General features: G+C 45.0%; 1 protein-coding gene and 1 pseudogene across 2 annotated transcripts in view; one reads left to right on the top strand and one right to left on the bottom strand.

Moving 5' to 3' along the window:
* The first annotated feature begins 244 nt into the window (after window positions 1–244).
* On the top strand, window positions 245–17,520 carry LOC311125588 (transmembrane channel-like protein 6; annotated as a pseudogene). The gene is made up of 16 exons: window positions 245–264; window positions 3,172–3,232; window positions 3,318–3,515; window positions 4,109–4,335; window positions 5,025–5,169; window positions 6,424–6,567; window positions 7,965–7,976; window positions 8,065–8,243; window positions 8,492–8,582; window positions 9,005–9,102; window positions 9,326–9,421; window positions 14,070–14,145; window positions 14,311–14,444; window positions 15,252–15,330; window positions 15,935–16,033; window positions 16,210–17,520. The product of its transcript is annotated as a transmembrane channel-like protein 6 (transcript).
* Window positions 17,521–21,960: 4,440 nt separating this feature from the next.
* The window catches only part of LOC311125590 (palmitoleoyl-protein carboxylesterase notum1a-like), a gene marked incomplete at both ends in the record, with an annotated part of 11,347 nt that continues 5,877 nt past the window's right edge, over window positions 21,961–27,430 (bottom strand). The window contains 9 exons of the mRNA XM_084199614.1: window positions 21,961–22,327; window positions 22,488–22,538; window positions 22,723–22,870; window positions 23,563–23,660; window positions 23,869–24,060; window positions 24,527–24,629; window positions 25,861–25,918; window positions 26,287–26,345; window positions 27,244–27,339. Coding sequence (XP_084055740.1) covers window positions 21,961–22,327; window positions 22,488–22,538; window positions 22,723–22,870; window positions 23,563–23,660; window positions 23,869–24,060; window positions 24,527–24,629; window positions 25,861–25,918; window positions 26,287–26,345; window positions 27,244–27,339 — 1,172 coding nt within the window. The remainder of the gene's footprint in view (window positions 22,328–22,487; window positions 22,539–22,722; window positions 22,871–23,562; window positions 23,661–23,868; window positions 24,061–24,526; window positions 24,630–25,860; window positions 25,919–26,286; window positions 26,346–27,243; window positions 27,340–27,430) is intronic.

Here is a 27,430-nt window from a genome sequence, read left to right as displayed (position 1 = left end):
TCTCGCTCTCTCTCTGTCTCTCTCTCCCCTCTACCTTAGATACATCATTCTCCCCTATAAGCTGCAGCTTTTGTCGACAGGTTTCAGGAAATCACATGACAGGAAACAGAGATGGGTGTTGCTTTATTGAGTCTGTTATTGAGAAGGAAGACACACACACACAAATTCACATTTACACACTTACACACTTATATACATACACACTGCTAACAGGCCTGGCTGGACTAGGTTGAAGAGGAGCGGAATGGAGAGGGTCCATAGCAGGTAAGTTGGTCAGTGTGTGTGTGCCTTTTCTGAAACGCTCCTGAAATAGCAGCCCCTCATATCAGGCTTGGACAGCCTGGGATGCAAATGCAAGTTGGTGATATTTGGAAGTCTCGGCCACGTACACAGGCTCACAGTACGTGGCCTTCAGATTGCAGGCCTGCCTAAGAGTAGGGCAAAACAACTGACTAGGTACTGTTTCAGACGTTATGGGCAGCATAGCTGTGTGGAGGATATACTTTTGGAGGATATACTGTCCTTGTTCAGGGGTTGTTGACAGTGACACACACACACAGATAGACACTGATGTTCACGCATGCATACACACATGTTAACGAATGTTTTGTTTTGTGTTTGAAGGGTCACGTGGTCTTTGTGAAGAGGTCAAGCACACTAGAACACTACCAGCACACAGAGCAATAATCATAACCAGTGGCTGCGGTTCCGGATTGTCTGGAAACCTGATTTGCCGTGGCTAAAGATGCAGAGATTTCTGCACATGTGCAGGATTCTTTGTTTTTTTACGTAGCTGCTGCTCAGTTCTCCGCTGCAGCTTCCCCCTCCTTGATCGGCGATAAGGGCCATTGTCTGGTGTAGCCTACAAAACTTAATGTTGTACACAAAGGACATGATTGAGATGTTCCAACTACTGCATTCCCTGTCCCAGTAGACTATTAAACATAAACACGATTTCAGGTTCTTTTTTCAGGAGAGGAGTTGAGTTTGTACACAAAACTCTCAGTTGGTTTTTTTGTCCCAATGCAAAACTCAAGTGGGGATTTACATGCAGCTATCTAGGCAGCATATCAAACAAGCAAGACACAGACACGCAGTCTAATAGCGATGTAATGTTCTTTTTTTAATCATCATTGCGAACATTGGCTAAGCAGGAGGCAGACTGATAAAGAAATGTGTGAGTAAGATATGACTGAAATGTCACATCCTCAGTTAAACTAATAATGTATGACTATTAGAAGACTAGAGCTTAGAGAGTTAATCATATGTGCTTATATAAGATGTATATTTGTGTCTTGTAGTTAGGCAAGCAGAAGTGCAAACGTTGAAACCAATAACAGGAGACAGGTTTCAAAAACAGATGTCCCCACACAGGGAGGGGGAGTGAGAGGCTTGCAGAATATTGTGAGAACGCGATAACTATGTATGGGAATAGTGAAAAAATGCAGCCTGCCTGAGCAAGGAGTAGGCTATGATAAGAACGTGTGTGTGTGTGTGTGTGTGTGTGTGTGTGTGTGTGTGTGTGTGTGTGTGTGTGTGTGTGTGTGTGTGTGTGTGTGTGTGTGTGTGTGTGTGTGTGTGTGTGTGTGTGTGTGTGTGTGTGTGTGTGTGTGTGTGTGTGAGTATAAAAAGACTGTGCACCCATTTTGGGGCAGAGCGCTCTCTGAATAAAGACTTGACAACTGTAAGCTGGGAGATTCTGTCTGTTTATTAGAGATGTATAACCTCTGGGATACAGATTGAGTAATATAACAGTTCAGTTTCAAACATTGAGATGGAAATTCTCGTGACACAGAGTCAAAGTAGTAGTGTTGTTTTTCAGCAACTCTGGCTGATGATTACGATATGGCAGCAACTACAAAGATTAGTCTACATCGTCACACAAAACGCAGATTGTTTTTGCTCCAATGTGTAGGGACTACGTCCTGCTTGTGTACCTGCAATATCCGTGACAACAGTAATTCTAACAATTCACTGGTGATACACACACACACACACATGTTTTGATTTAAGCCTTGTTTCTGTTAGAGGCTTTAGTTTATTAGCTGGTATGAATTTTCTTGAACTCTAAACGCTAGCACACACACCACCTCCAGTTTGTTATAAGCATGATGTTTGTAGTTACGCTACATGGGTTTAAATGTGTTTCAAAGCAACAGGACAGGAAGTGTCTTCTTTGTATTTGAGTTGGGACTAAACAACGCAACACAGATTTTAGGAGTAAACAAGCCTGAACTCCTACAATACAATGTTCTTTGAGGCAACTCTTTGAGGCTCAGTTCTGTACAGTACCAGTATCCAGCCAGACCCATTGTTCCCACAGAACAGACTGACTGTGTTTGTTTGACTGTTTGTATAGTCTTTGTTCCTTTGTTGTGTGTGTGTGTGTTCTTGTATTTACTGAGGAGAATCTTCTGAGTGAGTCTCTTCCTGTTGTGTTCAACTGCAGGTTCCCTGGGGAGCAAAAGGCTTGTGATTGTGGTTCCTTTCGAATTAGGTCTTAAAGGCCATGAAATATTTAATATGAAGAGTTGTCAGTGCTTATCAAGGTGGTCAAAGCCTAGTGGTGAGGGAGTGTTTACACAATGTCTGTCTGTTTTCTGAACATTGGTTACTGGTTAGGGGTGTGTTTGTTTTTAGTGGTTAGAAGTGTATGTATGTGTGTTTGTATCCGACCCACTGAAGTACCCTCTCATCTCTCTCTTACTCTCTCTCTCTCTCTCTCTCTCTCTCTCTCATCCTCCCCCTCTCTCTCTCTCTACTCTCCCCTCTTTCTCTCCTCTCCCCCTGTCTCCCCCTCTCTCCTCTCCCCCTCTCTCTCTCTCTCCTCTCCCCTTTCTCACTCCTCTCCCCCTCTCTCCCCCTCCCTCTTTCCTCTCTCTCCCCGTCCCTCTCTCCCCCTCTCTCTCCCCCCTCTCTCTCTCTCTCCCCTCTCTCTCCTCTCCCCCTATCTCCCCCTCTCTCCTCTCCCCCTCTCTCTCTCTCTCTCTCCCCCTCTCTCTCTCTCTCTCCTCTCCCCTTTCTCGCTCCTCTCCCCCTCTCTCTTCTCTCTCCCCCGTCCCTCTCTCCCTCTCTCTCTCCCCCTCTCTCTCTCCCCCTCTCTGCCTCTCCCTCCCTCTCTCTTTCTCTCCCTCTCTCCCTTCCTCCCCCCCCCCCCTCTCTCTGTAATAGGAGCCCAGTGGATGAGGAGGGGGTCCATGACTTCTTCCTCCACTCCCTACAGCTGTGGCAGGTGAGGCTCTCTATCTCTCTCTCTCTCCTCTCACACACACATTATATCTCTGTTCTTTCTCACTATCTCTGTTCCTCTTCCCCAGGTGGCGCTGAAGAGGGTGAGCGGTCGTTTCGGCACCGGCGTCCTCTCCTACTTCCTGTTCGTCAAGACCCTCCTCTTCTTCAACGTCTTCCTGTTCCTGGTCACGGTTTTGTTCCTGGCCCTGCCCCAGACAGTACACCCCCCCAGGTTAACCCAGGGACACGTAGCCTTCTCTGGGCTGGAGCTGCTCTCTGGAGGGGTAAGAACCAGACATTCACCTCATACCAAACATACTGTCCCATACCCCCAAACAGCACCAGGCAGTACACCCCCCCAGGTTAACCCAGGGACACGTAGCCTTCTCTGGGCTGGAGCTGCTCTCTGGAGGGGTAAGAACCAGACATTCACCTCATACCAAACATACTGTCCCATACCCCCAAACAGCACCAGGCAGTACACCCCCCCAGGTTAACCCAGGGACACGTAGCCTTCTCTGGGCTGGAGCTGCTCACTGGAGGGGTAAGAACCAGACATTCACCTCATACCAAACATACTGTCCCATACCCCCAAACAGCACCAGGCAGTACACCCCCCCAGGTTAACCCAGGGACACGTAGCCTTCTCTGGGCTGGAGCTGCTCACTGGAGGGGTAAGAACCAGACATTCACCTCATACCAAACATACTGTCCCATACCCCCAAACAGCACCAGGCAGTACACCCCTCCAGGCTGCTCACTGGAGGAGTATCCTCATACCAAACATACCTCCCCCTCTCCGTCCCCCGTCTCACTCTCTCCCTCCTCTCTCTCTCTCTCTCTCTCTCTCTCTCTCTCTCTCTCCCCCTCTCCCCAGGGTTATTTCTCAGACTCAGTGATGTACTATTGTTACTATAGTAACTCTACCCTGTATAAGAACTGTAGTGTCAGTAGTAGCGGTATGGACCAGCAGCCCAGTCACTCTCCATCTAAAAGGACAATGGAAACAGACTGTGGAGTGAAGCTGTCCTACAACATGCCCCTGGCATACTTCTTCACCATAGGAGGAGCTTTCTTCATCACCTGCATCATCCTCGTCTACAGGTGTGTGTGTGGGGGGGGGGTGTCTCTGTCTTTCATCAGAGAGAGAGAGAGACTACTTCAGTGTACACTGAGTATACCAAACATTAGGAACACCTTCCTAATACTGAGTTGCACCCCCTTTTGCCCTCAGAACAGCCTCAATTTGTCAGGGTTATGGACTCTACAAGGTGTTGAAAGCGTTCCACAGGGATGCGCTGGCCCATGTTGACTCCAATGCTTCCCACAGTTGTGTCAAGTTGGCTGGATGTCCTTTGGGTGGTGGGCCATGCTTGATACACACGGGAAACTGTTGAGCGTGAAAAACCCAGCAGCGTTGCAGTTCTTGACACACTCAAACCGGTGCACCTGGCACCTACTACCATACCCTGTTCGAAGGCACTTCAATCTTTTGTCTTGTCCATTCACCCTCTGAATTGCACACATACACAATCCATGTCTCAATTGTCCCAAGGCTTAAAAACCCTTCTGTAAAATGTCTCCTCCCCTTCATCTACACTGATTGAAGTGGATTTAACAAGTGACATCAATTAGGGATCATAGTTTTCACCTGGATTCACCTGGTCAGTCTGTCATGGAAAGAGCTGGTGTTCCTAATGTTTTGTACCCTCAGTGTATTTAGATGTTAAATGACAGGACTTACAGGACTAACAGTTCACAAAGTAAAGGGTGTGTGTGTGTCCTCCCCCCAGCATGTCCAAGTCGTTTGGTCAGAGTTTCCGTATAGACAAGTCTCATGGTATCCTGGCGATGAAGGTGTTCACTTCCTGGGACTTTAAAGTCATCAAGAAGACCTCCGTCAAACTCCGCTCTGAAAACATCTGCACTCAACTCAAGGTAGGGACACGTACAGATGCACGCTCCTTTGACACGTACACACACAGTTTGTGTTTGTCCGGTATCCTTTTGAACTTCCAGGTCAATATCGAGCTACTCCAGTTTGTTTTCTTTTAATTTGTCAAAGGACATTCTCCTTACAGCGTCCTATACATCCCACACACACTCCCATACACACACACACTCCCATACACACACACACTCCCATACACACACACACACACACACTCCCATACACACACACACTCCCACACTCTCCCATACACTCTCATACACACATACACTCCCATCACACATACACACACATGCAATAATGTTGTTAGTCAGTCAGGAATGTGATGACATAAGATATTTGTTTTGTTTTGCAAAAAACTTGAAGAGGAAAAAGCTAATTCGCCTAATTAATCATGATCAGTTGTTAGAGGAGACTAATCGTAACCATGTCTCTCTCTCTCTCTCTCTCTCTGTAGGAGTTGTTGGAGGAGACTAATCGTAACCATGTCTCTCTCTCTCTCTCTCTGTAGGAGTTGTTGGAGGAGACTAATCGTAACCATGTCCCTCTCTCTGTAGGAGTTGTTGGAGGAGACTAATTGTAACCATGTCTCTCTCTCTCTGTAGGAGTTGTTGGAGGAGACTAATCGTAACCATGTCTCTCTCTCTGTCTGTAGGAGTTGTTGGAGGAGACTAATCGTAACCATGTCCCTCTCTCTGTAGGAGTTGTTGGAGGGACTAATCGTAACCATGTCTCTCTCTCTGTAGGAGTTGTTGGAGGAGACTAATCGTAACCATGTCTCTCTCTCTGTCTGTAGGAGTTGTTGGAAGAGACTAATCGGAAGCATGTCTCTCTCTCTCTGTAGGAGTTGTTAGAGGAGACTAATCGTAACCATGTCTCTCTCTCTCTCTGTCTGTAGGAGTTGTTGGAAGAGACTAATCGGAAGCATGTCTCTCTCTCTCTCTGTAGGAGTTGTTAGAGGAGACTAATCGTAACCATGTCTCTCTCTGTCTGTAGGAGTTGTTGGAGGGACTAATCGTAACCATGTCTCTCTCTCTGTAGGAGTTGTTGGAGGAGACTAATCGTAACCATGTCTCTCTCTCTGTCTGTAGGAGTTGTTGGAGGAGACTAATCGTAACCATGTCTCTCTCTCTGTCTGTAGGAGTTGTTGGAGGAGACTAATCGTAACCATGTCTCTCTCTCTGTAGGAGTTGTTGGAGGAGACTAATCGTAACCATGTCTCTCTCTCTCTCTGTCTGTAGGAGTTGTTGGAGGAGACTAATCGGAAGCATGTCCAGAAGACAGTGTGTCAGAGAATAGGACGTGTGACAGTACATGGTCTGGCATGGTTCATCTGTATAGGCAGTACTGTGGCCTGTGTTCTAGCTCTGTACTACTTCTCTGCAGTGGCGGCTCCTGAAAAAATTCTCAGGGGGGGCAATTTTTCTGATGATTTAGGTGACCTACACACATTTTAAAAAAGATATGTCCAGCAACAACATGAAGACAGGGGCAGCATATAAGTCAATACTGATATACACATTACTTGCTTCAAAAAGGCCTCATGGTTGAATTGGAAATATGTGCACCTGAGCAAGCAGGAGCTTTTGATAGAGGCTACTGAAAACATTGATGCAAGTTATTGGTAATAAGAAATTTTTATAGACTTCCATATTCTGCCCTCTTGTATAGATTTGTGAAAATGAACAGTGATAGACATTTTGCCTGAAAACAGAATTTGAAAATAATTTATAGAAAAGGTAAACACAGCTATCTGTATGGCTTTGTAAATATGAACAACCATATTCTGGCCAATTGTATAGATTTGTAAAAAAAATTGTTTACTTTTTTTAAAATGAAAAATAACTATTTTAAACAACATCAACTGTGAACTGATTTGGGCGTGTGTGTGTTAAAGAGACAGACAGGGAGGGACAAAGAGAGAGAGAGGCTACATTACTTGTACTGAAACTGTTCTCTTCTCTCTTTCAATGCAGCAAAGCGGTCAATGACTTTCTCATTGAAATCAGGCATGCTGAGGACTAGTTTACTAGTTACTTTTTAGCTTGCTGCATGATCAAATTCAGCTGATGCGCATAGCAATGCACGTAATGGCCTTTCTTGAAATGCTCACGCACCTTTTGCCTTCTCTCGCCTCATCACACTGGCTCCATCGTAAGCTTGCGCAATGAGTTTGACTTTCACGTCGTCGGCAAAAAGACCGTTCAGTCTCTCCAAAAGCACACTGGCGATTGAGACTGAGGTTGATTCCGAGATGGGAAGGAACTCAAAAAAGCGCTCCTGCACTTTGTGGTTGTCTCTTTGATGTGAACTTCTTTCAAAGAGACAATCGAGTTGCACTGAACGCTATAGCCATCTTGATAGTAGTACGTGAATTGATTGATGCTGCTACCCGCTCTTTTCTTAGTTACGTTCATGGTTACGTTACGTATGACGAAAGCGCGTAAGTGCAAGCCCTCAGAAACCCATAGAGATTGTATTGAAAGCTCTGAAATTTGAAAAAAATAGATTTTACATGGGAGTCTATGACAGACTTCTGGGCGATTTTCAACCTGACTGAAATCGCCCCAAAAGGGGGGGGGGGCCATTTGAAGCACGACTTTAGCCTGATTGGACATTTAGTGGCAGTGTGGCACTGTGGCAGATCAGACGTCTAGATTACAACACTGATAACTACTGTTGCCGTGATATAATTGATTAGAAAAAAAATCCCTTCCTTTTCCCGTTTGGCAGTGCGTCGCCCATATCGCCCTATTGAACACACCGCCCCTGCTTCTCTGAGTACATGCACAAGGTAAGAGACACACTTTTTCAGATCCTGTACATTGCTTTCATCCTCCACTTTCATCTTCCACCTTCACACCTTCTTCCTCCCTCTCTAGGACCTCCAGTACAGATCTCGTATTCCCACTAAGGACCCTCTCCTGAAGGAAGCCAGTCTGTTAGCCCTGCCAGTCGTAGTGTCTCTCATCAACCTCCTGCTCCCTGGCCTCTTCAACGCTACTGCCTGGATGGAGGAGTACGACTCGCCCAGAGTACACACATACGTCGCCATCAGCAGGTAGAGGGGTGGAACTGCAGTCCACAAACTTAATTTAGACGTTTTTGTGTGGATGGAGGAGTATGACTCCCCCATCGTACGCACATACATCGCCATCTGTAGGTAGAGGGGTGGAAGTGCATCCTACAGACGTAATGGGAAGTTAATGGAGAGTTTATGGAAATCAAGAGTCTTGCTAGTTGACAGAAGTGTGTGTGTTTGTCTGTGTGTTCTAAACATTTAAAAAATCTACTATTTGTGTGTTTGAGGAACCTGATGTTGAAAGTGAGCGTGCTCGTAGTGCTGTGCTAGCATTGGCTGGGCCGGATCGCTTCTGACCCCAACAGCATCGGCCTGCAGGTGAGAGGAACATTTGCGTTCCAGCATTCCGATTCTGTCCCAACATTCCAATTACAGCATTATCTACTCGACAGTGTCCAGAACTATTTTGCTCAAAATGAAATCTGTGCTGCTGTTATGACTGGTGTCTCCTGTGTTGTTGTTGATATTGATGATGTTGATATTGTTGATATTGATGATGTGGTTAATATTGATGTTGTTGATATTGATGATGATGTTGATATATAGTCCTGTGTAGCTCAGTTGGTAGAGCATGGCGCTTGCAACGCCAGGGTTGTGGGTTCGATTCCCACGGGGGGCCAGTATGAAAATGTATGCACTCACTAACTGTAAGTCGCTCTGGATAAGAGCGTCTGCTAACTGAATAAATTGTCAAATGTAAATATTGTTGTTGATGTAGTTTCTTGTGTTGTTGTTGTCAGTGCTGGGAGAGTTTTGTAGGACAGGAGCTGTACCGCTTCCTCCTCATGGATTTCATCTTTACCATACTGGACACCTTCTTTGGAGAGTTCCTCTGGAGGTGGGTACTCTGTCTGTCTCTCTCTCTCTCTCTGTCTGTCTCTTGTCTCTCTCTCTCTCTCGCTCTCTGTCTCTCTCTCTCCCTCATATTTTCTTGCTCATAAACTCGGCAACTCTTTCAACGCATTATACAGTCTCTATCGCTTTCTTTCCCATTCTCAATCCTTTATCCCTTATTATTCTCTCTCTCCTTCTCCCTCTCTCCTTCTCTCTCTCTCCTGCAGGTTGTTTTCTCAGAGGGTGTTGAAGAGGAAAAGGAAGCCGGTGTTTGACATCGCCAGGAACGTGTTGGAACTCATCTACGGACAGACACTGGCCTGGTATGACCTCTAACCCTGGCCCTAAACCTAACCTTAACCCTACACCTAGCCTTAACCCTGGCCTGGTATGACCTCTAACCCTGGCCCTAAACCTAACCTTAACCCTACACCTAGCCTTAACCCTGGCCTGGTATGACCTCTAACCCTGGCCCTAAACATAACCTTAACCCTACACCTAGCCTTAACCCTGGCCTGGTATGACCTCTAACCCTGGCCCTAAACCTAACCTTAACCCTACACCTAGCCTTAACCCTGGCCTGGTATGACCTCTAACCCTGGCCCTAAACCTAACCTTAACCCTACACCTAGCCTTAACCCTGGCCTGGTATGACCTCTAACCCTGGCCCTAAACCTAACCTTAACCCTACACCTAGCCTTAACCCTGGCCTGGTATGACCTCTAACCCTGGCCCTAAACCTAACCTTAACCCTACACCTAGCCTTAACCCTGGCCTGGTATGACCTCTAACCCTGGCCCTAAACCTAACCTTAACCCTACACCTAGCCTTAACCCTGGCCTGGTATGACCTCTAACCCTGGCCCTAAACCTAACCTTAACCCTACACCTAGCCTTAACCCTGGCCTGGTATGACCTCTAACCCTGGCCCTAAACCTAACCTTAACCATACACCTAGCCTTAACCCTGGCCTGGTATGACCTCTAACCCTGGCCCTAAACCTAACCTTGTACACTTGAGTCTCTGTGTTGTGGAGGTTGGGGTGTTGTAGTGATGTATCATGTCTGTGTTGGGGTGTTGTAGTGATGTTGTATTGTCTGGAGGTTGGGGGGGTTGTAGTGATGTTGTATCATGTCTGTTGTGGAGGTTGGGGGTGTTGTAGTGATGTTGTATCATGTCTGTTGTGGAGGTTGGGGGTGTTGTAGTGATGTTGTATCATGTCTGTTGTGGAGGTTGGGGGTGTTGTAGAGATGTTGTATCATGTCTGTGTTGTGGGGGTGTTGTAGTGATGTTGTATCATGTGTGTTGTGGAGGTTGGGGGTGTTGTAGTGATGTTGTATCATGTCTGTGTTGTTGAGGTTGGGGTGATGTTGTATCATGTCTGTGTTGTGGAGGTTGGGGGTGTTGTAGTGATGTTGTATGATGTCTGTGTGTAGGTTGGGGGTGTTGTAGTGATGTTGTATCATGTCTGTGTTGTGGAGGTTGGGGTGATGTTGTATCATGTCTGTGTTGTGGAGGTTGGGGTTGTTGTAGTGATGTTGTATGATGTCTGTGTGTAGGTTGGGGGTGTTGTAGTGATGTTGTATCATGTCTGTGTTGTGGAGGTTGGGGTGATGTTGTATCATGTCTGTGTTGTGGAGGTTGGGGTGATGTTGTATCATGTCTGTGTTGTGGAGGTTGGGGGTGTTGTAGTGATGTTGTATCATGTCTGTGTTGTGGAGGTTGGGGGGGTTGTAGTGATGTTGTATCATGTCTGTTGTGGAGGTTGGGGGTGTTGTAGTGATGTTGTATCATGTATGTGTTGTGGAGGTTGGGGGGTTGTAGTGATGTTGTATCATGTCTGTGTTCTGGAGGTTGGGGGTGTTGTAGTGATGTTGTATCATGTCTGTTGTGTAGGTTGGGGGTGTTGTAGTGATGTTGTATCATGTCTGTGTTGTGGAGGTTGGGGGGGTTGTAGTGATGTTGTATCATGTCTGTTGTGTAGGTTGGGGGTGTTGTAGTGATGTTGTATCATGTCTGTGTTGTGGAGGTTGGGGGGGTTGTAGTGATGTTGTATCATGTCTGTGTTGTGGAGGTGGGGGGGGGGGGTTGTAGTGATGTTGTATAATGTCTGTGTTGTGGAGGTTGGGGGTGCTGTAGTGATGTTGTATCATGTCTGTGTTGTGTAGGTTGGGGGTGTTGTAGTGATGTTGTATCATGTCTGTGTTGTGGAGGTTGGGGGTGTTGTAGAGATGTTGTATCATGTCTGTTGGGGGGGTTGTAGTGATGTTGTATCATGTCTGTGTTGTGGAGGTTGGGGGTGTTGTAGTGATGTTGTATCATGTCTGTTGTGGAGGTTGGGGGTGTTGTAGTGATGTTGTGTCATGTCTGTGTTGTGGAGGTTGGGGGTGTTGTAGTGATGTTGTATCATGTCTGTTGTGTAGGTTGGGGGTGTTGTAGTGATGTTGTATCATGTCTGTGTTGTGGAGGTGGGTGGGGGGGTTGTGGTGATGTTGTATCATGTCTGTGTTGTGGAGGGGGGGTTGTAGTGATGTTGTATAATGTCTGTTGTGTAGGTTGGGGGTGTTGTAGTGATGTTGTATCATGTCTGTGTTGTGGAGGTTGGGTGTTGTAGTGATGTTGTATCATGTCTGTGTTGTGGAGGTTGGGGGTGTTGTAGTGATGTTGTATCATGTCTGTTGTGTAGGTTGGGGGTGTTGTAGTGATGTTGTATAATGTCTGTTGTGTAGGTTGGGGGTGTTGTAGTGATGTTGTATCATGTCTGTGTTGTGGAGGTTGGGTGTTGTAGTGATGTTGTATCATGTCTGTGTTGTGGAGGTTGGGGGTGTTGTATTGATGTTGTATCATGTCTGTGTTGTGGAGGTTGGGGGTGTTGTAGTGATGTTGTGTAGGTTGGGGTGTTGTAGTGATGTTGTATGATGTCTGTTGTGTAGGTTGGGGGTGTTGTAGTGATGTTGTATCATGTGTGTTGTGGAGGTTGGGGGTGTTGTAGTGATGTTGTATGATGTCTGTGTTGTGGAGGTTGGGGGTGTTGTAGTGATGTTGTATCATGTATGTGTTGTGGAGGTTGGGGGTGTTGTAGTGATGTTGTGTAGGTTGGGGTGTTGTAGTGATGTTGTATGATGTCTGTTGTGTAGGTTGGGGGTGTTGTAGTGATGTTGTATCATGTCTGTGTTGTGTAGGTTGGGGGTGTTGTGGTGATGTTGTATCATGTCTGTGTTGTGTAGGTTGGGGGTGTTGTAGTGATGTTGTATCATGTCTGTGTTGTGTAGGTTGGGGGTGTTGTAGTGATGTTGTATCATGTCTGTGTTGTGTAGGTTGGGGGTGTTGTGGTGATGTTGTATCATGTATGTGTTGTGGAGGTTGGGGGTGTTGTAGTGATGTTGTATCATGTCTGTTGTGGAGGTTGGGGGTGTTGTAGTGATGTTGTATCATGTCTGTGTTGTGGAGGTTGGGGGTGTTGTAGTGATGTTGTATCATGTCTGTTGTGTAGGTTGGGGGTGTTGTAGTGATGTTGTATCATGTCTGTGTTGTGGAGGTGGGTGGGTGGGGGGGTTGTGGTGATGTTGTATCATGTCTGTGTTGTGGAGGGGGGGTTGTAGTGATGTTGTATAATGTATGTGTTGTGTAGGTTGGGGGTGTTGTAGTGATGTTGTATCATGTCTGTGTTGTGGAGGTTGGGTGTTGTAGTGCTGTTGTATCATGTCTGTGTTGTGGAGGTTGGGGGTGTTGTAGTGATGTTGTATCATGTCTGTTGTGTAGGTTGGGGGTGTTGTAGTGATGTTGTATAATGTCTGTTGTGTAGGTTGGGGGTGTTGTAGTGATGTTGTATCATGTCTGTGTTGTGGAGGTTGGGTGTTGTAGTGATGTTGTATCATGTCTGTGTTGTGGAGGTTGGGGGTGTTGTATTGATGTTGTATCATGTCTGTGTTGTGGAGGTTGGGGGTGTTGTAGTGATGTTGTGATTGTTGGGGTGTTGTAGTGATATTGTATGATGTCTGTTGTGTAGGTTGGGGGTGTTGTAGTGATGTTGTATCATGTGTGTTGTGGAGGTTGGGGGTGTTGTAGTGATGTTGTATGGTGTCTGTGTTGTGGAGGTTGGGGGTGTTGTAGTGATGTTGTATCATGTATGTGTTGTGGAGGTTGGGGGTGTTGTAGTGATGTTGTGTAGGTTGGGGTGTTGTAGTGATGTTGTATGATGTCTGTTGTGTAGGTTGGGGGTGTTGTAGTGATGTTGTATCATGTCTGTGTTGTGTAGGTTGGGGGTGTTGTGGTGATGTTGTATCATGTCTGTGTGGTGTAGGTTGGGGGTGTTGTAGTGATGTTGTATCATGTCTGTGTTGTGTAGGTTGGGGGTGTTGTAGTGATGTTGTATCATGTCTGTGTTGTGTAGGTTGGGGGTGTTGTGGTGATGTTGTATCATGTATGTGTTGTGGAGGTTGGGGGTGTTGTAGTGATGTTGTGTAGGTTGGGGTGTTGTAGTGATGTTGTATGATGTCTGTTGTGTAGGTTGGGGGTGTTGTAGTGATGTTGTATCATGTGTGTTGTGGAGGTTGGGGGTGTTGTAGTGATGTTGTATGATGTCTGTGTTGTGGAGGTTGGGGGTGTTGTAGTGATGTTGTATCATGTATGTGTTGTGGAGGTTGGGGGTGTTGTAGTGATGTTATGTAGGTTGGGGTGTTGTAGTGATGTTGTATGATGTCTGTTGTGTAGGTTGGGGGTGTTGTAGTGATGTTGTATCATGTATGTTGTGGAGGTTGGGGGTGTTGTAGTGATGTTGTATCATGTCTGTGTTGTGGAGGTTGGGGGTGTTGTGGTGATGTTGTATCATGTGTGTTGTGGAGGTTGGGGGTGTTGTAGTGATGTTATCTGTGTTGTGTAGGTTGGGGGTGTTGTAGTGATGTTGTATCATGTCTGTGTTGTGGAGGTTGGGGGTGTTGTGGTGATGTTGTATCATGTCTGTGTTGTGTAGGTTGGGGGTGTTGTTCACTCCTCTGCTTCCTGCTGTACAGATCATCAAACTACTGCTTCTCTTCTACATGAAGAAGGTACATAAACCTCTGTTTTGATCACTGTGCCATGATCATCCTGGTAACTGGACTATGTAGAATACTTACTATGGAACTACAACTGAACGTCAACTGACCTTGAACCTTGTCTTGACTCTGTACCTTGATCAAACGGTTCTCTGACAGTATTCTCCCCCCCACCAGACTAGTGTATTGATGAACTGCCAGTCCCCTAGGAAGCCCTATAGAGCCAGTCAGATGACCACCATCTTCATCACACTCCTCTGCTTCCCTTCATTCCTGGGGGCTGCCGTGTGTGTTACCTACACTATGTGGAGGTAGGGAGATGGACTGGTGTCAGTAACACACTCTGATGTCAGTAACACACTCTGATGTCAGTAACACACTCTGATGTCAGTAACACACTCTGGTGTCAGTAACACACTCGGGTGTCAGTAACACACTCTGGTGTCAGTAACACACTCGGGTGTCAGTAACACACTCGGGTGTCAGTAACACACTCTGGTGTCAGTAACACACTCACTGAACATATTGAACACACATTAGCAAATTCAAACACACATATACCTGCAATATACAGTATTCACATTGATCTACTATAATATCTAAATACCTTCCTCCCCTCCTCTCCCTCCAGTATCCGTCCGTCTGAGTCACACACACACACACACACACACACACACACACACACACACACACACACACACACACACACACACACACACACACACACACACACACACACACACACACACACACACACACACACACACACACACACACACACACACACACACACACACACACACACACACACACACACACACACACACACACACACACACACACACACACACACACACACACACACACACACACACACACACACACACACACACACACCTACCTTTCCTGGCCAGCCCGGGCTCACTAAATCGTGGAGAACCCTCTGTTTCTGTTCCTGGTGTCTTCCTGTGAGTGGGATGATTCTGTGAATGATTTGACACAAACTAAGTTCCTTCAGGATGTTTTGATCATTTCCATTTCTGTCAGTATCTCTGTATAATAGAAAGTTATTGTGATTTAGTGTGTTTTCATACACTCTCTCTCTTTGTCTCTCTCAGGGTAGTGATTTACTTCAACACCCAGGTGGTGGATGGACAGAGGAAGATCATCAGTCTGCTGCAGGAGCAGATAGAAAACGTAATGTCTCAACTAATGGGACTTAACCCTTTATAACATACACCTCCTTTTATTACAATACTAATGTCATAATAACACTGTAATACATATTTACCTTTAGAAAACATCTGAAACCCTACCTCTTCAAATAGTATTTTAAATAATCCCAAATAGAGACTTTGCTGATAGTACATTTTTTTCTCAATAAAGTAGCTTACTATGACATGTGGTTGTGCCACCTAGCTATCTTAAGATGAATGCATTAACTGTAAGCTGCTCTGGATAAGAGCGTCTGCTAAATGACTAAAATGTCAATGTAGAAAATGTACGTTCAACACTCTGTGTATACAAGCACTTAACTTGACATAAAGGATTCCAACACTGTGTATAATGTGTTAATTGCCAGCTACATAGTTGTTGCCTGGTAACCTGTTCTAACACTGTGTATATTGTGTTAATTGCCAGCTACATGGTTGTTGCCTGGTAACCTGTTCTAACACTGTGTATAATGTGTTAATTGCCAGCTACATGGTTGTTGCCTAGTAACCTGTTCTAACACTGTGTATAATGTGTTAATTGCCAGCTACATGGTTGTTGCCTGGTAACCTGTTCATTCTCTCTCTAGGAGGGGGAGGATAAGAAGTTCCTGATCACTCGTCTCCAGGCCATCCACCAGCAGAAACCACCCTTCTCTCCTCGCAGACTCACCAGTCAGGCCAGTCAGGTGTGTGTGTGTGTGTGTGAGATAAATAAAAAAAGAGAGGGAGTGTGTGTGTGTGTGTGTGTGTGTGAGTGTGTGTGTGTGTGTGTATGTGTGTGTGTGCATGCATGCATTATTTTGTTCCCAATTTCTTCTGGCTCACATTTCTGACAACACTCTTTCTCCTGTCTTCTTCCCAGGATTCCAACGGCTAGCATTCCCACTACTTCTCTCCCATCTCAGTGGAGGGCATATCTCGGAAGATCTCTGAATATCCTTTTTTGGAAATGTCCTGGATGGAACAAAACTGGATATACCTCTCCTCTCCTGCCTCTGGGAAGAGTTGTTAAGTAATTCTTAAACTGGAAAACTATTCTCATAGGATGTACACTCTTTCCCAGGAATCTGGGTTGGGATTGGGACTGGGACTATAAAGGAATTTACTTCTTTACAATAACAAATCCCACATAGGCCAAAACAGGATTCTAATAGGATCCACACTCTTTCCCAGGAATCTGGTCCTTGTAAGGATTGGGAATAGGATTGGGAATGGGACAAAGCAGGATTTCCCTCTTCCAATAACAGGCTACCCCTCATAGGGAAAGACCACAGTCTTTATGTGAACTTACTATGGCCAAGCCATAGGCTACATTTTACTGTAACTAGGCTACATTTTACTGTAACTAGGCTACATTTTACTGTAACTAGGCTACATAGGAAAATACCACTGAGTTTATATGAATTTACTATGGCCAAGCCATAGGCTACACCTTACTGTTTATTCTTCATATGAAATGAAAGGACATGTCACAAAACAAAATAATGGTTTATCAAGCTCAATAGTTTCAACCAAGGATGTTTGTCCTTTAAATTTTTTGGGGGGGATTGGAACCCCTGGTCATGCGAAAGGATGTAGGAGTGAAGAGGTGAGGAAACGAGACTGGGATACGGTGTGCTTGTAGGGACACAGAACAGAATGCACTTTTTTTTACAACTTTGAATAGGGAACAGATCAAATGCCAATAAGCTGCCAACATTGCACAAAGGGTTAAAACAGTGTCATTGTTAAGCAGGGTTAATTCTGTGAAATATAGGATTTTTATTTTTTAATTGTAAATAGTATGATTGTTTTATTACTTTAGATGTTTTATTGTATAAACTGGTCTTTTGTCAACAGCCCTTTCATACCAACTGTGAACAAAAAGGTTATTTCTTTCCATTTCTGATATATAACAATTATTTTGTACGATTTTGTTATGTTTTTATGTTAATTGGTGGTCAAGGTATAATTTCGTGATAAGTTTAGTCTCTCTGCTTCCAAAATGGCACTCTTCCCTAGATAGTACACCACTTTCTAGGGCGCTGGCCAAAAGTAGTGCACTCTGTAGAGAATAGAGTGTCTGTTGGAACGCATTCTATGTTTACTGTCTCTGTAGGAGGAGTCCACCGCTTAGTATCGGGCGATCTGATTAGTTCATTCAAAAAGGAAATGGTCGTAGAAGATCAACCACTGAAACAGTACGTTATTTTAATGTCTCTTTTTGTTTTTAAGTTGTTTTATTGTTTGTATACTTTATACATAATTAAATGTTTTCCCATATCTGCGTGTGTATTTGCTTATCTGATGTGTACCTAGTGTTTATGCTAGACTTCAATCTTTTACTTTTCAGTGGAGAAATGTAATATAAATAATTGAAAAATACATCTTTCTATTATTTAACACAATTATAATGTATTACAGACATGCAATCAGCACCATAAAAAACAGCTAAATATATTGACAATTTACAAAGAATCACTTTCCTGTCCTAATAGCGCACATACATGATACATCTAATCCAATAAATATGAACTCCAGAGCAGCTTGAGTTTAGGGTTGCAAAATTCCACCAACTTTCCCAGAATTCCCAGGTGTTACAGAAATCCTGGTTGGATGATTCCCAGATTCTCTGCTTATTCCCTTCTGATTCCAGGAAACTTCCAACCGGGATTTCAGGAACATTTGGGGAAAGTTACCGAAAATATGCAACCCTGCGTTGAGTTCAAACAGTTAATCACGTGACCTTTTTAGTGATACTAAAATATAACCCATTGTTATTATCCTTGTTTAAAAGCATATGTGGCTATTAAAAGCACCAGTCAGTATTATTTACCTAGGAAGAGTTGGAAGCAGCAAGAATACAAATGTTTGTAATTCTCTAAATCACCAGTAGAGAGCCCCATATCATAAATCTCTCACATTCCCCACATACTGTATCAACCATCCATCTTTCTCTCACTATACTTGTAGCCTATGTTTAGGTGTGTCAGTAGGGTATGTGGTCGTTTTAGCCAGTCTCTCTCCCTTTCTCTCTCTGCTGGTGAGTTCAGATGTGGCAGTAGGCTGTGCGGTAGTTTGAGACGATTCTGGTCAACTAACAAATCAATTAATCAATCAGTTCTAGTGAACCCTGTTACTATGGCTGTGTTTACACAGGCAGCCCAATTCTGGTCTTTTGACCAATTTATTGGTAAAAGATCCGATCTGATTGGTTAGAAGACCAATTAGTGGAAATAGATCAGAATTGGGCTGCCAGTGTAAACGCAGCCTATGAGGATTTGCTATAATCCAGTGCCTTCCATATCAAAAGCTTGATTCTGTATCTTCTGTAGCATTGATCAAAACCAAATGATAATAGTCTATCAAGTCATTACAGTCTGAGGATTCCACTTCATATACACTACCGGTCAAAAGTTTTAGAACACCTACTCATTCAAGGGTTTTTCTTTATTTTTACTATTTTCTACATTGTAGAATAATAGTGAAGACAACAAAACTATGAAATAACACATATGGAATCGTGTAGTAACCAAAAAAGTGTTAAACAAATCAAAATATATTTTGTATTTGAGATTCTTCAAATAGCCACCCTTTGCCTTGATGACAGCTTTGCACACTCTTGGCATTCTCTCAACCAGCTTCACCTGGAATGCTTTTCCAACAGTCTTGAAGGAGTTCCCACATATGCTGAAAACTTGTTGGCTGCTTTTCCTTCACTCTGCGGTCCGACTCATCCCAAACCATCTCAATTTGGTTGAGGTCGGGGGATTGTGGAGGTCAGGTCATCTGATGCAGCACTCCATCACTCTCCTTCTTGGTAAAATAGCACTTACACAGCCTGGAGGTGTGTTGGGTCATTGTCCTGTTGAAAAACAAATGAGAGTCCCACTAAGCCCAAACCAGATGGGATGGCGTATCGCTGCAGAATGCTGTGGTAGCCATGCTGGTTAAGTGAGCCTTGAATTCTAAATAAATCACCTACTGTGTCACCAGCAAAGCACCCCCACACCATAACACCTCCTCTTCCATGCTTTACAGTGGGAAATACACATGTGGAGATCACTCTTGAATTGTAAAAATAAAGAAAAACCCTTGAATGAGTAGGTGTTCTAAAACTTTTTACCGGTAGTGTACATACACAAGTTATACATCTATGCATATATACAGTGGGGAGAACAAGTATTTGATACACTGACGATTTTTGCAGGTTTTCCTACTTACAAAGCATGTAGAGGTCTGTAATTTTTATCATAGGTACACTTCAACTGTGAGAGACAGAATCTAAAACAAAAATCCAGAAAATCACATTGTATGATTTTTAAGTAATTCATTTTCATTTTATTGCATGACATAAGTATTTGATACATCAGAAAAGCAGAACTTAATATTTAGTACAGAAACCTTTGTTTGCAATTACAGAGATCATATGTTTCCTGTAGGTCTTGACCAGGTTTGCACACACTGCAACAGGGATTTTGGCCCACTCCTCCATACAGACCTTCTCCAGATCCTTCAGGTTTCGGGGCTGTCGCTGGGCAATACGGACTTTCAGCTCCCTCCAAAGATTTTCTATTGGGTTCAGGTCTGGAGACTGGCTAGGCCACTCCAGGACCTTGAGATGCTTCTTACGGAGCCACTCCTTAGTTGCCCTGGCTGTGTGTTTCGGGTCGTTGTCATGCTGGAAGACCCAGCCACGACCCATCTTCAATGCTCTTACTGAGGGAAGGAGGTTGTTGGCCAAGATCTCGCGATACATGGCCCCATCCATCCTCCCCTCAATACGGTGCAGTCGTCCTGTCCCCTTTGCAGAAAAGCATCCCCAAAGAATGATGTTTCCACCTCCATGCTTCACGGTTGGGATGGTGTTCTTGGGGTTGTACTCATCCTTCTTCTTCCTCCAAACACGGCGAGTGGAGTTTAGACCAAAAAGCTCTATTTTTGTCTCATCAGACCACATGACCTTCTCCCATTCCTCCTCTGGATCATCCAGATGGTCATTGGCAAACTACAGACGGGCCTGGACATGCGCTGGCTTGAGTAGGGGGACCTTGCGTGCGCTGCAGGATTTTAATCCATGACGGCGTAGTGAGTTACAAATAGTTTTCTTTGAGACTGTGGTCCCAGCTCTCTTCAGGTCATTGACCAGGTCCTGCCGTGTAGTTCTGGGCTGATCCCTCACCTTCCTCATGATCATTTATGCCCCACGAGGTGAGATCTTGCATGGAGCCCCAGACCGAGGGTGATTGACCGTCATCTTGAACTTCTTCCATTTTCTAATAATTGCGCCAACAGTTGTTGCCTTCTCACCAAGCTGCTTGCCTATTGTCCTGTAGCCCATCCCAGCCCTGTGCAGGTCTACAATTTTATCCCTGATGTCCTTACACAGCTCTCTGGTCTTGGCCATTGTGGAGAGGTTGGAGTCTGTTTGATTGAGTGTGTGGACAGGTGTATTTTATACAGGTAATGAGTTCAAACAGGTCCAGTTAATACAGGTAATGAGTGGAGAACAGGAGGGCTTCTTAAAGAAAAACGAACAGGTCTGTGAGAGCCGGAATTCTTACTGGTTGGTAGGTGATCAAATACTTATGTCATGCAATAAAATGCAAATTATTTACTTAAAAATCATACAATGTGATTTTCTGGATTTTTGTTTTAGATTCCATCTCTCACAGTTGAAGTGTACCTATGATAAAAATTACAGACCTCTACATGCTTTCTAAGTAGGAAAACCTGCAAAATCGGCAGTGTATCAAATACTTGTTCTCCCCACTGTATATTTTCAAAATCCACAAGTCCGTTGTCTTATTTACTTTAAAACCTAAAGACTGCATCCCAAATTGCACCCTATTCACAATTATAGTGCACTGGGGGAATATGATGCCATTTGGGATAGGCCCCTAGAGAGAGAAAAAAACTAGTTGAGTAGTATCCTTAAAACGGATGACTTTTCATTTATGTATGTCTTTCCACACCCACATTTTTTTTCAGTATAGTTTAGTTCTGTGCAGGTTTGGCTGAGTTGAGTTCAGCGTCGTTGAGTAAAGCATTGTTCAGTTGTTTGAACTCAAACTTTGCAGTTCCGTTGTGTTCTAATAACAATAAATGAGTTCTATTCAGTTGAGTTAAGTCGAGTTTTGTTCTGTCCCGTTGCAGACACTAGTCCAGCTGCGTTCAGAGTTGAGGTGGTTTGAGTTGCACCAAGTAAAATGATTTGAGTTGCACCAAGTCAAGGTTATGAATTCAGATCCATTGAGTTCAGTTCAGTTGCACTCACAGTTTTGAGTTGAGTCCATTTCAGTTTAGCACAGTCACTTTTTCTGTTCAGTTCTGTTGCTTTTGGGGTTCGCTCAGTATTGTTCAGTCCTGTTGCTTAGAGTTCAGTTCTGTTTCTATTCTGTTGTTGCATTGAGTTCCGTTCAAATCCACCAAAGCATTCTAGATCGCTCCTCACTCCAGTCCATTCAGTTGCCATTGTTGAGCAGGTCCATGTCCTGCTGTGTCAGAGTGAGTGTGTGTTTCTTTGAACTTATTTGTGTGTGTAGTACAGGTGTGTGTGCTTCTGTCCGTGAGTGTGTCCATCCATCTGTCCCTCCATGTTTCCTTTCAGCTACATGTGTGCTTCCCTCACTGCTCAGTTCCCGTTATTCAGCATCCCCAGCAGTTTCCCTGGGTCCATGCCCTGTTGCTGGGCCATCTTGGCAACATCAAACCCCATGTGTTTCAGGAACTGGATCACGCTCATTTCCTGTCCGGTGATCTGATCCCTTATAGTGGGACAGGTTGGATTACAGTGAGGCCAGGGGCAACTGTCAATCAGACGCAGAGGACAGCCCCTTGGAGCTGGGGGCAGAGCCTTGTTGGGGGTGGGGTTAGGATTGTTGCTATGGGTGTTGTTGTTGGAGGATCTTTGGTGGAGGTTGTTGTCATGGAGACCACGGTCCCAGCAGTGTAGGGCTCTGGGGAGGGAGGTTCCTTTGACTTGGATGTCCATCCAGTAACTATGGTAATGGGGGAGGGAGTGGAAAGGAGGTTAGAAATGGGAGAGGTACAGGTCAAGTCACTCATTTTTTGCATAGCTCCAAGTAAAGGTTATGATAACCTAAGACACAGTTATGATATGTCTAATCTAAGAGGAAGTTATGATCAGTGACTGTTCACTCACTCTGGTGATTGACCTCATGGGATAGGCAGGCTGGAGCGAACAGGGCCCTGTCAGTCAGAACAGACAGATCAATCAATGTGATCAGAGGAGAGTTAACATTCCACATAACATAAAACGTTAAACATTCTTTATGGAATAAAACACGAAGTATGGTGTGTGTGTGTGTGTGTTTGTACATTATTGTGTGTGTGTCTCTGTGTGTACTGTCCAATGTGTGTGTGTGTGTCTTACGGGACGTCTTTGAGTGTGTTCCTCAGCTCGTTGCCCAGATTCTGTATGTATCTCCACTGTCCCTCGTGGACCGGCTGACCAGTCAGGTGGATGTTATCTACTGTTAACTGGGCCTCATCAAATAACCACTGGACCACAAACACTGGACCTGGAGAGAGGGGGGGAGGAAGGAGAGGAGAGAGAGAGGGGGGAGGGAGGGAGGTCTACTCTTAGCTGGGCCTCATCAAATAACACTGGACCTGGAGAGAGAGAGAGAGAGAGAGAGAGAGAGAGAGAGAGAGAGAGAGAGAGAGAGAGAGAGAGAGAGAGAGAGAGAGAGAGAGAGAGAGAGAGAGAGAGAGAGAGAGAGAGAGAGAGAGAGAGAGAGAGAGAGAGAGAGAGAGACAGAGAGAGAGAGAGAGAGAGAGAGAGACAGATAGAGAGACAGAGAGAGACAGACAGAGAGAGAGAGAGAGAGAGAGAGAGAGGGAGAGAGAGAGACAGATAGAGAGACAGATAGAGAGAGAGAGAAAGAGACAGAGAGAGAGAGAGAGAGAGAGAGAGAGAGAGAGAGAGACAGAGAGAGACAGAGAGAGAGAGAGAGAGAGAGAGAGACAGGAGAGAGAGAGAGACAGAGAGAGAGAGAGAGAGAGAGACAGATAGAGAGACAGAGAGAGACAGACAGAGAGAGAGAGAGACAGATAGAGAGACAGAGAGAGACAGACAGAGAGAGAGAGAGAGAGAGGAGGAGAGAGAGAGAGACAGATAGAGAGAGAGAGAAAGAGACAGAGAGAGAGAGAGAGAGAGAGACAGAGAGAGACAGACAGAGAGAGAGAGAGAGAGAGAGAGAGAGACTCTTACTCTTGAGCGTGGGGTAGACTTTATATCCAAAGAAGCAGTTCCACTCCTCTCCTATGTGAGTCTGTCTGCAGCTCTCTGGCACCACACTACCCCAGTACCTAGACAGGAAACAGGAAGTATAGTCACAGTTGTCACTCTCCCTCTCTCCATCTCCTTCTCTCCATCTCCCTCTCTCCCCCCCTCTCCCTCTCACCTGATTCCTCTCATGATGGGGGCACAGCTGATGGTATCGTGGCAGTGTATAGATCTCTATTGCTTTCTCTCCCTCCTTCCCTCCCTCCTTCCCTCACCTCTTCTCTCTCTCACCTGATTCCTCTCCTGATAGCCTCAGTAGGGTCACAGCTGATGGTGCTGTGACAGTCTGTAGATCTGTACTGCTTGTTATCCAGGAACCAGCCTGAGTCAGCCAGACCCCGGACCTGAATCTCCCTGTGTCCCCGGGACTCCAGGTGCTCCGCCACACGGTCCACGTTCAGTAGTACACCTGTACCCCCCGCACTGGAGGAGAAAGAGGGAGGGAGGGAGGAGAGAGGGAGAGAGGGAGGAGAGGAGAAAGAAGGAGGGGGGAGGAGGGAGGGAGGGGGGAGGGAGCGAGGGAGGGAGGAGAGGAGAAAGAAGGAGGGGGAGGAGGAGGGAGGGAGGGGGGAGGGGGGAGGAGGGAGGGAGGGGGGGGAGGAGGGAGGGGGGGGGGGGAGAGGGAAGGAGTGAGGGAGCGAGAGAGGGGGGAGGGAGCGAGGGAGGGAGCAAGGGGAGGGAGCGAGGGGAGGGAGGGAGCGAGGGGAGGGAGGGAGGGAAGGAGCGAGGGAGGAGGGAAAGGAGAGGGAGAGAGAGAGAGAGAGAGAGAGAGAGAGACCCATTCAATAATCCAGAGAGAGGGAAATTAGGACAATTGGAGCGGTCCAGAGGGATAAACAGACGGATGTCCAAGTAAGTAAAGTATCGGACACACACACAGTGTCCTGACCTGCTCCCAGCCAGCAGCAGGACCTTAGCGCTGTCCAGTCCTTTAGTAAGCAGCTCATTCACCACCTCCTCAATGATCACTGAGCCCATGAACGCATAGTCACCTACGCACGCACACACAGAGAGAAACACACGCACACACACACACAAAGCAACATGAAGACAGGCACAGTAGACACACTGATTGATAGCTTGTTATACAACGGGTGGGTCTAATCCTGAATGCTGATTGGTTACCACCGGCTAAAGCTATGACGTTGAAATGCCTATTTACTCTGTTCCATCTAACTGCGCAATCCCCTGTCTCATCAGCCCAGCCAGGCAATTTATAAACTTGATCTCCACTATCAAAAGCATCTAGACATTATCTCACATTTCTTTTAGACTAACATTTAGTTTTCAACAGCGAAGATATGTATAAACCTTGCTGTCTGTCTCTCCGACATTTGCAAAATTGTTTCAATATTCAAATTCGATCTCCAGCTGTCCTATAGTAATGAACGTGTCGGGACAAGACAGACAGGCATGGAGCATTTCTCAGCCAGTCGAAATCATGAATCAGCATCTTTTTTTGTATATATACAAAGAAATGTCAATAGACAGTTCAAACTAAACAAAGTGCAGTTAGTTTGAAGTCTTTCCAGCTTCAGTTTGAAGTGATTGTGTTAGCTGTGTTGTTGGCTAGCTCCTCTGAACAACCGTGTCCTGACGAGAGAGCACATTTTCTATGCCAGGTAAAATTGCACATCATTAGCTAATTGTTATGGATGTATCCAAATAAATGTCACTAGAAAACAGGTTCAACGAATGCAGCTTCTTTGTTGTTATTCTGGCTGCACTGTTTGACGTGACTGTAAGTTAGCCGTAGTTAGCTAGCTAGCAAGCAAGGGATAAGAACGTTGCCAGCCAGTATGGCAATGGAACATTTAGAATGAACGACTGGGTCGCGTCTCTGCCAACCGAACCGATAGAACAAATGACCAGCCAGCTTGGGTAGCAACCCTAGATTTGTGTCGGGACTATATCTTGTAGAAGGATCAAATAGTATGAATAAATTCATAAAAATAACGTTTTTTAATGAAAATATGTAAATCATTATTTGAATATGTTGGTAACCCGTTGTATAAAATGTATAATGCCCTCGAAGCCAGTGTTTGGAGGATATATTGGCACGGTTTACCGGAACACAAACACCGTCTTCTCGGGCATTATCACTTAAATGTCTTGAATTATTTTAAATAAAATGCAGTGTTATTCCAAAGTGGCATCCTATACCATATAGATTGCACTATATTACATTTACGTCATTTAGATACTTGAACTGATGTTCCCTACTTTGGTCAGTCTTTGCTAAGGCTCCACTCCAGGCATCACTAGAGCAGTATGGATGAACCTAGAAAGAGAGAGAGAGAGATAGGGGGAGATAGTGAGAGACAGAGACAGAGAGATAGATGGTGAGAGAGAGAGAGAGAGAGAGAGAGAGAGTGTTAGGAAACCATAACACACAGAGACTCAGTCAGAGTTTTCCAGTCAGAGGGAGGAAGAGGTTGTTTAGTAAAGAGCTGCAGCACACCTTTACTGACTCACACTCTTGACAAGAAAAAACACCAACCGTTTCACACACAAACACCGTAAACAAATAACACATTTATGGGCGCACACACACACTCATCAATATGCAAGAAGGGCGAGAAGAGCGATAGAAGAGGGAGAAGAAGGAATCAGACAAAGAAGAAGAAAGGAGGGATGGAGTTCTTACACCGTGTTGGCATTCCACCAATAGGGGTTCTCCTCTGGCTGAGGAGACAGAATACCTGTACCTAGAGACAGAGAATGACAGAGAGGGAGATACAGAGAGAGGGAGAGAGAGAGAGAGAGAGAGAGAGAGAGAGAGAGGGAGGGAGAGAGAGAGAGAGAGGGGGAGTGAAAAAGAGAGGGGGAGGGAGAGAGAGAGGGGGGGGAGAGGGAGAGAGAAGAAAGAGGTACTTGTGAGTGTGAGATTAATTTAGGTAACTAAAACAGACAGACTGACTGAGTTCTACTGATTAATAGGAAACACTAACATTTATATGACCTGAGATCTGGGGCTTTTCCCTCTACAGCCTGTACTGGGCCAATGAAGACATTTTTAAAGAGTGAATTTGTTTTTGCAGCATGTCCCTGAGCAGACAGATCATAAGCCTACTTTTGACTGGTTATAACACTTAACACTAGTTATTACTAGTTCATACCACGTGTAATAAGCCTGTTGTAACAGTGTTCTGGTGAAGACTGACTCTGAACACCCATAGTACAGGTTATAGCAACAGTATTACTAGCTATTGCCATTAATAAACATGTAATGAACTTGTAAAGTTACATATTGCAGCTTTATTACTAGTTCATAAGCTATAGTCCCGTGTGGCTGAGTTGGTAGAGCATGGCACTTGCAACGCCACGGTTGTGGGTTCGATTCCCACCGGGGACTAGTATGAAAAAAAGTATGAAAATGTATGCACTCACTACTGTAAGTTTCTCTGGATAAGAGCGTCTGCTAAATTACTAAAAACAACGTTTTTAATTTAGTTCATAAACGTGTAATAAGCATGTTATAACAGTGTTCTGGTGTAGTCTGACTCTGAACACCCATAGTACAGGTTATAGCAACAGTATTCCTAGCTATTACCATGAATAAAGATGTAATGTGCTTGTAATAAGTGTTTATAACAGTGTGCTGACCTGTTCTGGTGCGTGGCCACTTGAGGGAGCTCATGAATCTCCTCATTGTCTGGTACCTGGTGTCACAAGTCTGTCTGTTGAAACAGTACCATCCACCTACACAGACCAACAACAACATTACACATGACATACAGTACCATCCACCTACACAGACCAACAACAACATTACACATGACATACAGTACCA

The sequence above is a fragment of the Coregonus lavaretus genome, assembly GCF_964263955.1.
Source record: "Coregonus lavaretus genome assembly, contig: HAP1_SCAFFOLD_1801, whole genome shotgun sequence".
Classification (NCBI taxonomy): Eukaryota; Metazoa; Chordata; class Actinopteri; order Salmoniformes; family Salmonidae; genus Coregonus; species Coregonus lavaretus.
The sequence above is the reverse complement of the archived record's forward strand: the minus strand, read 5'-3'. Positions and strand labels throughout refer to the sequence as shown.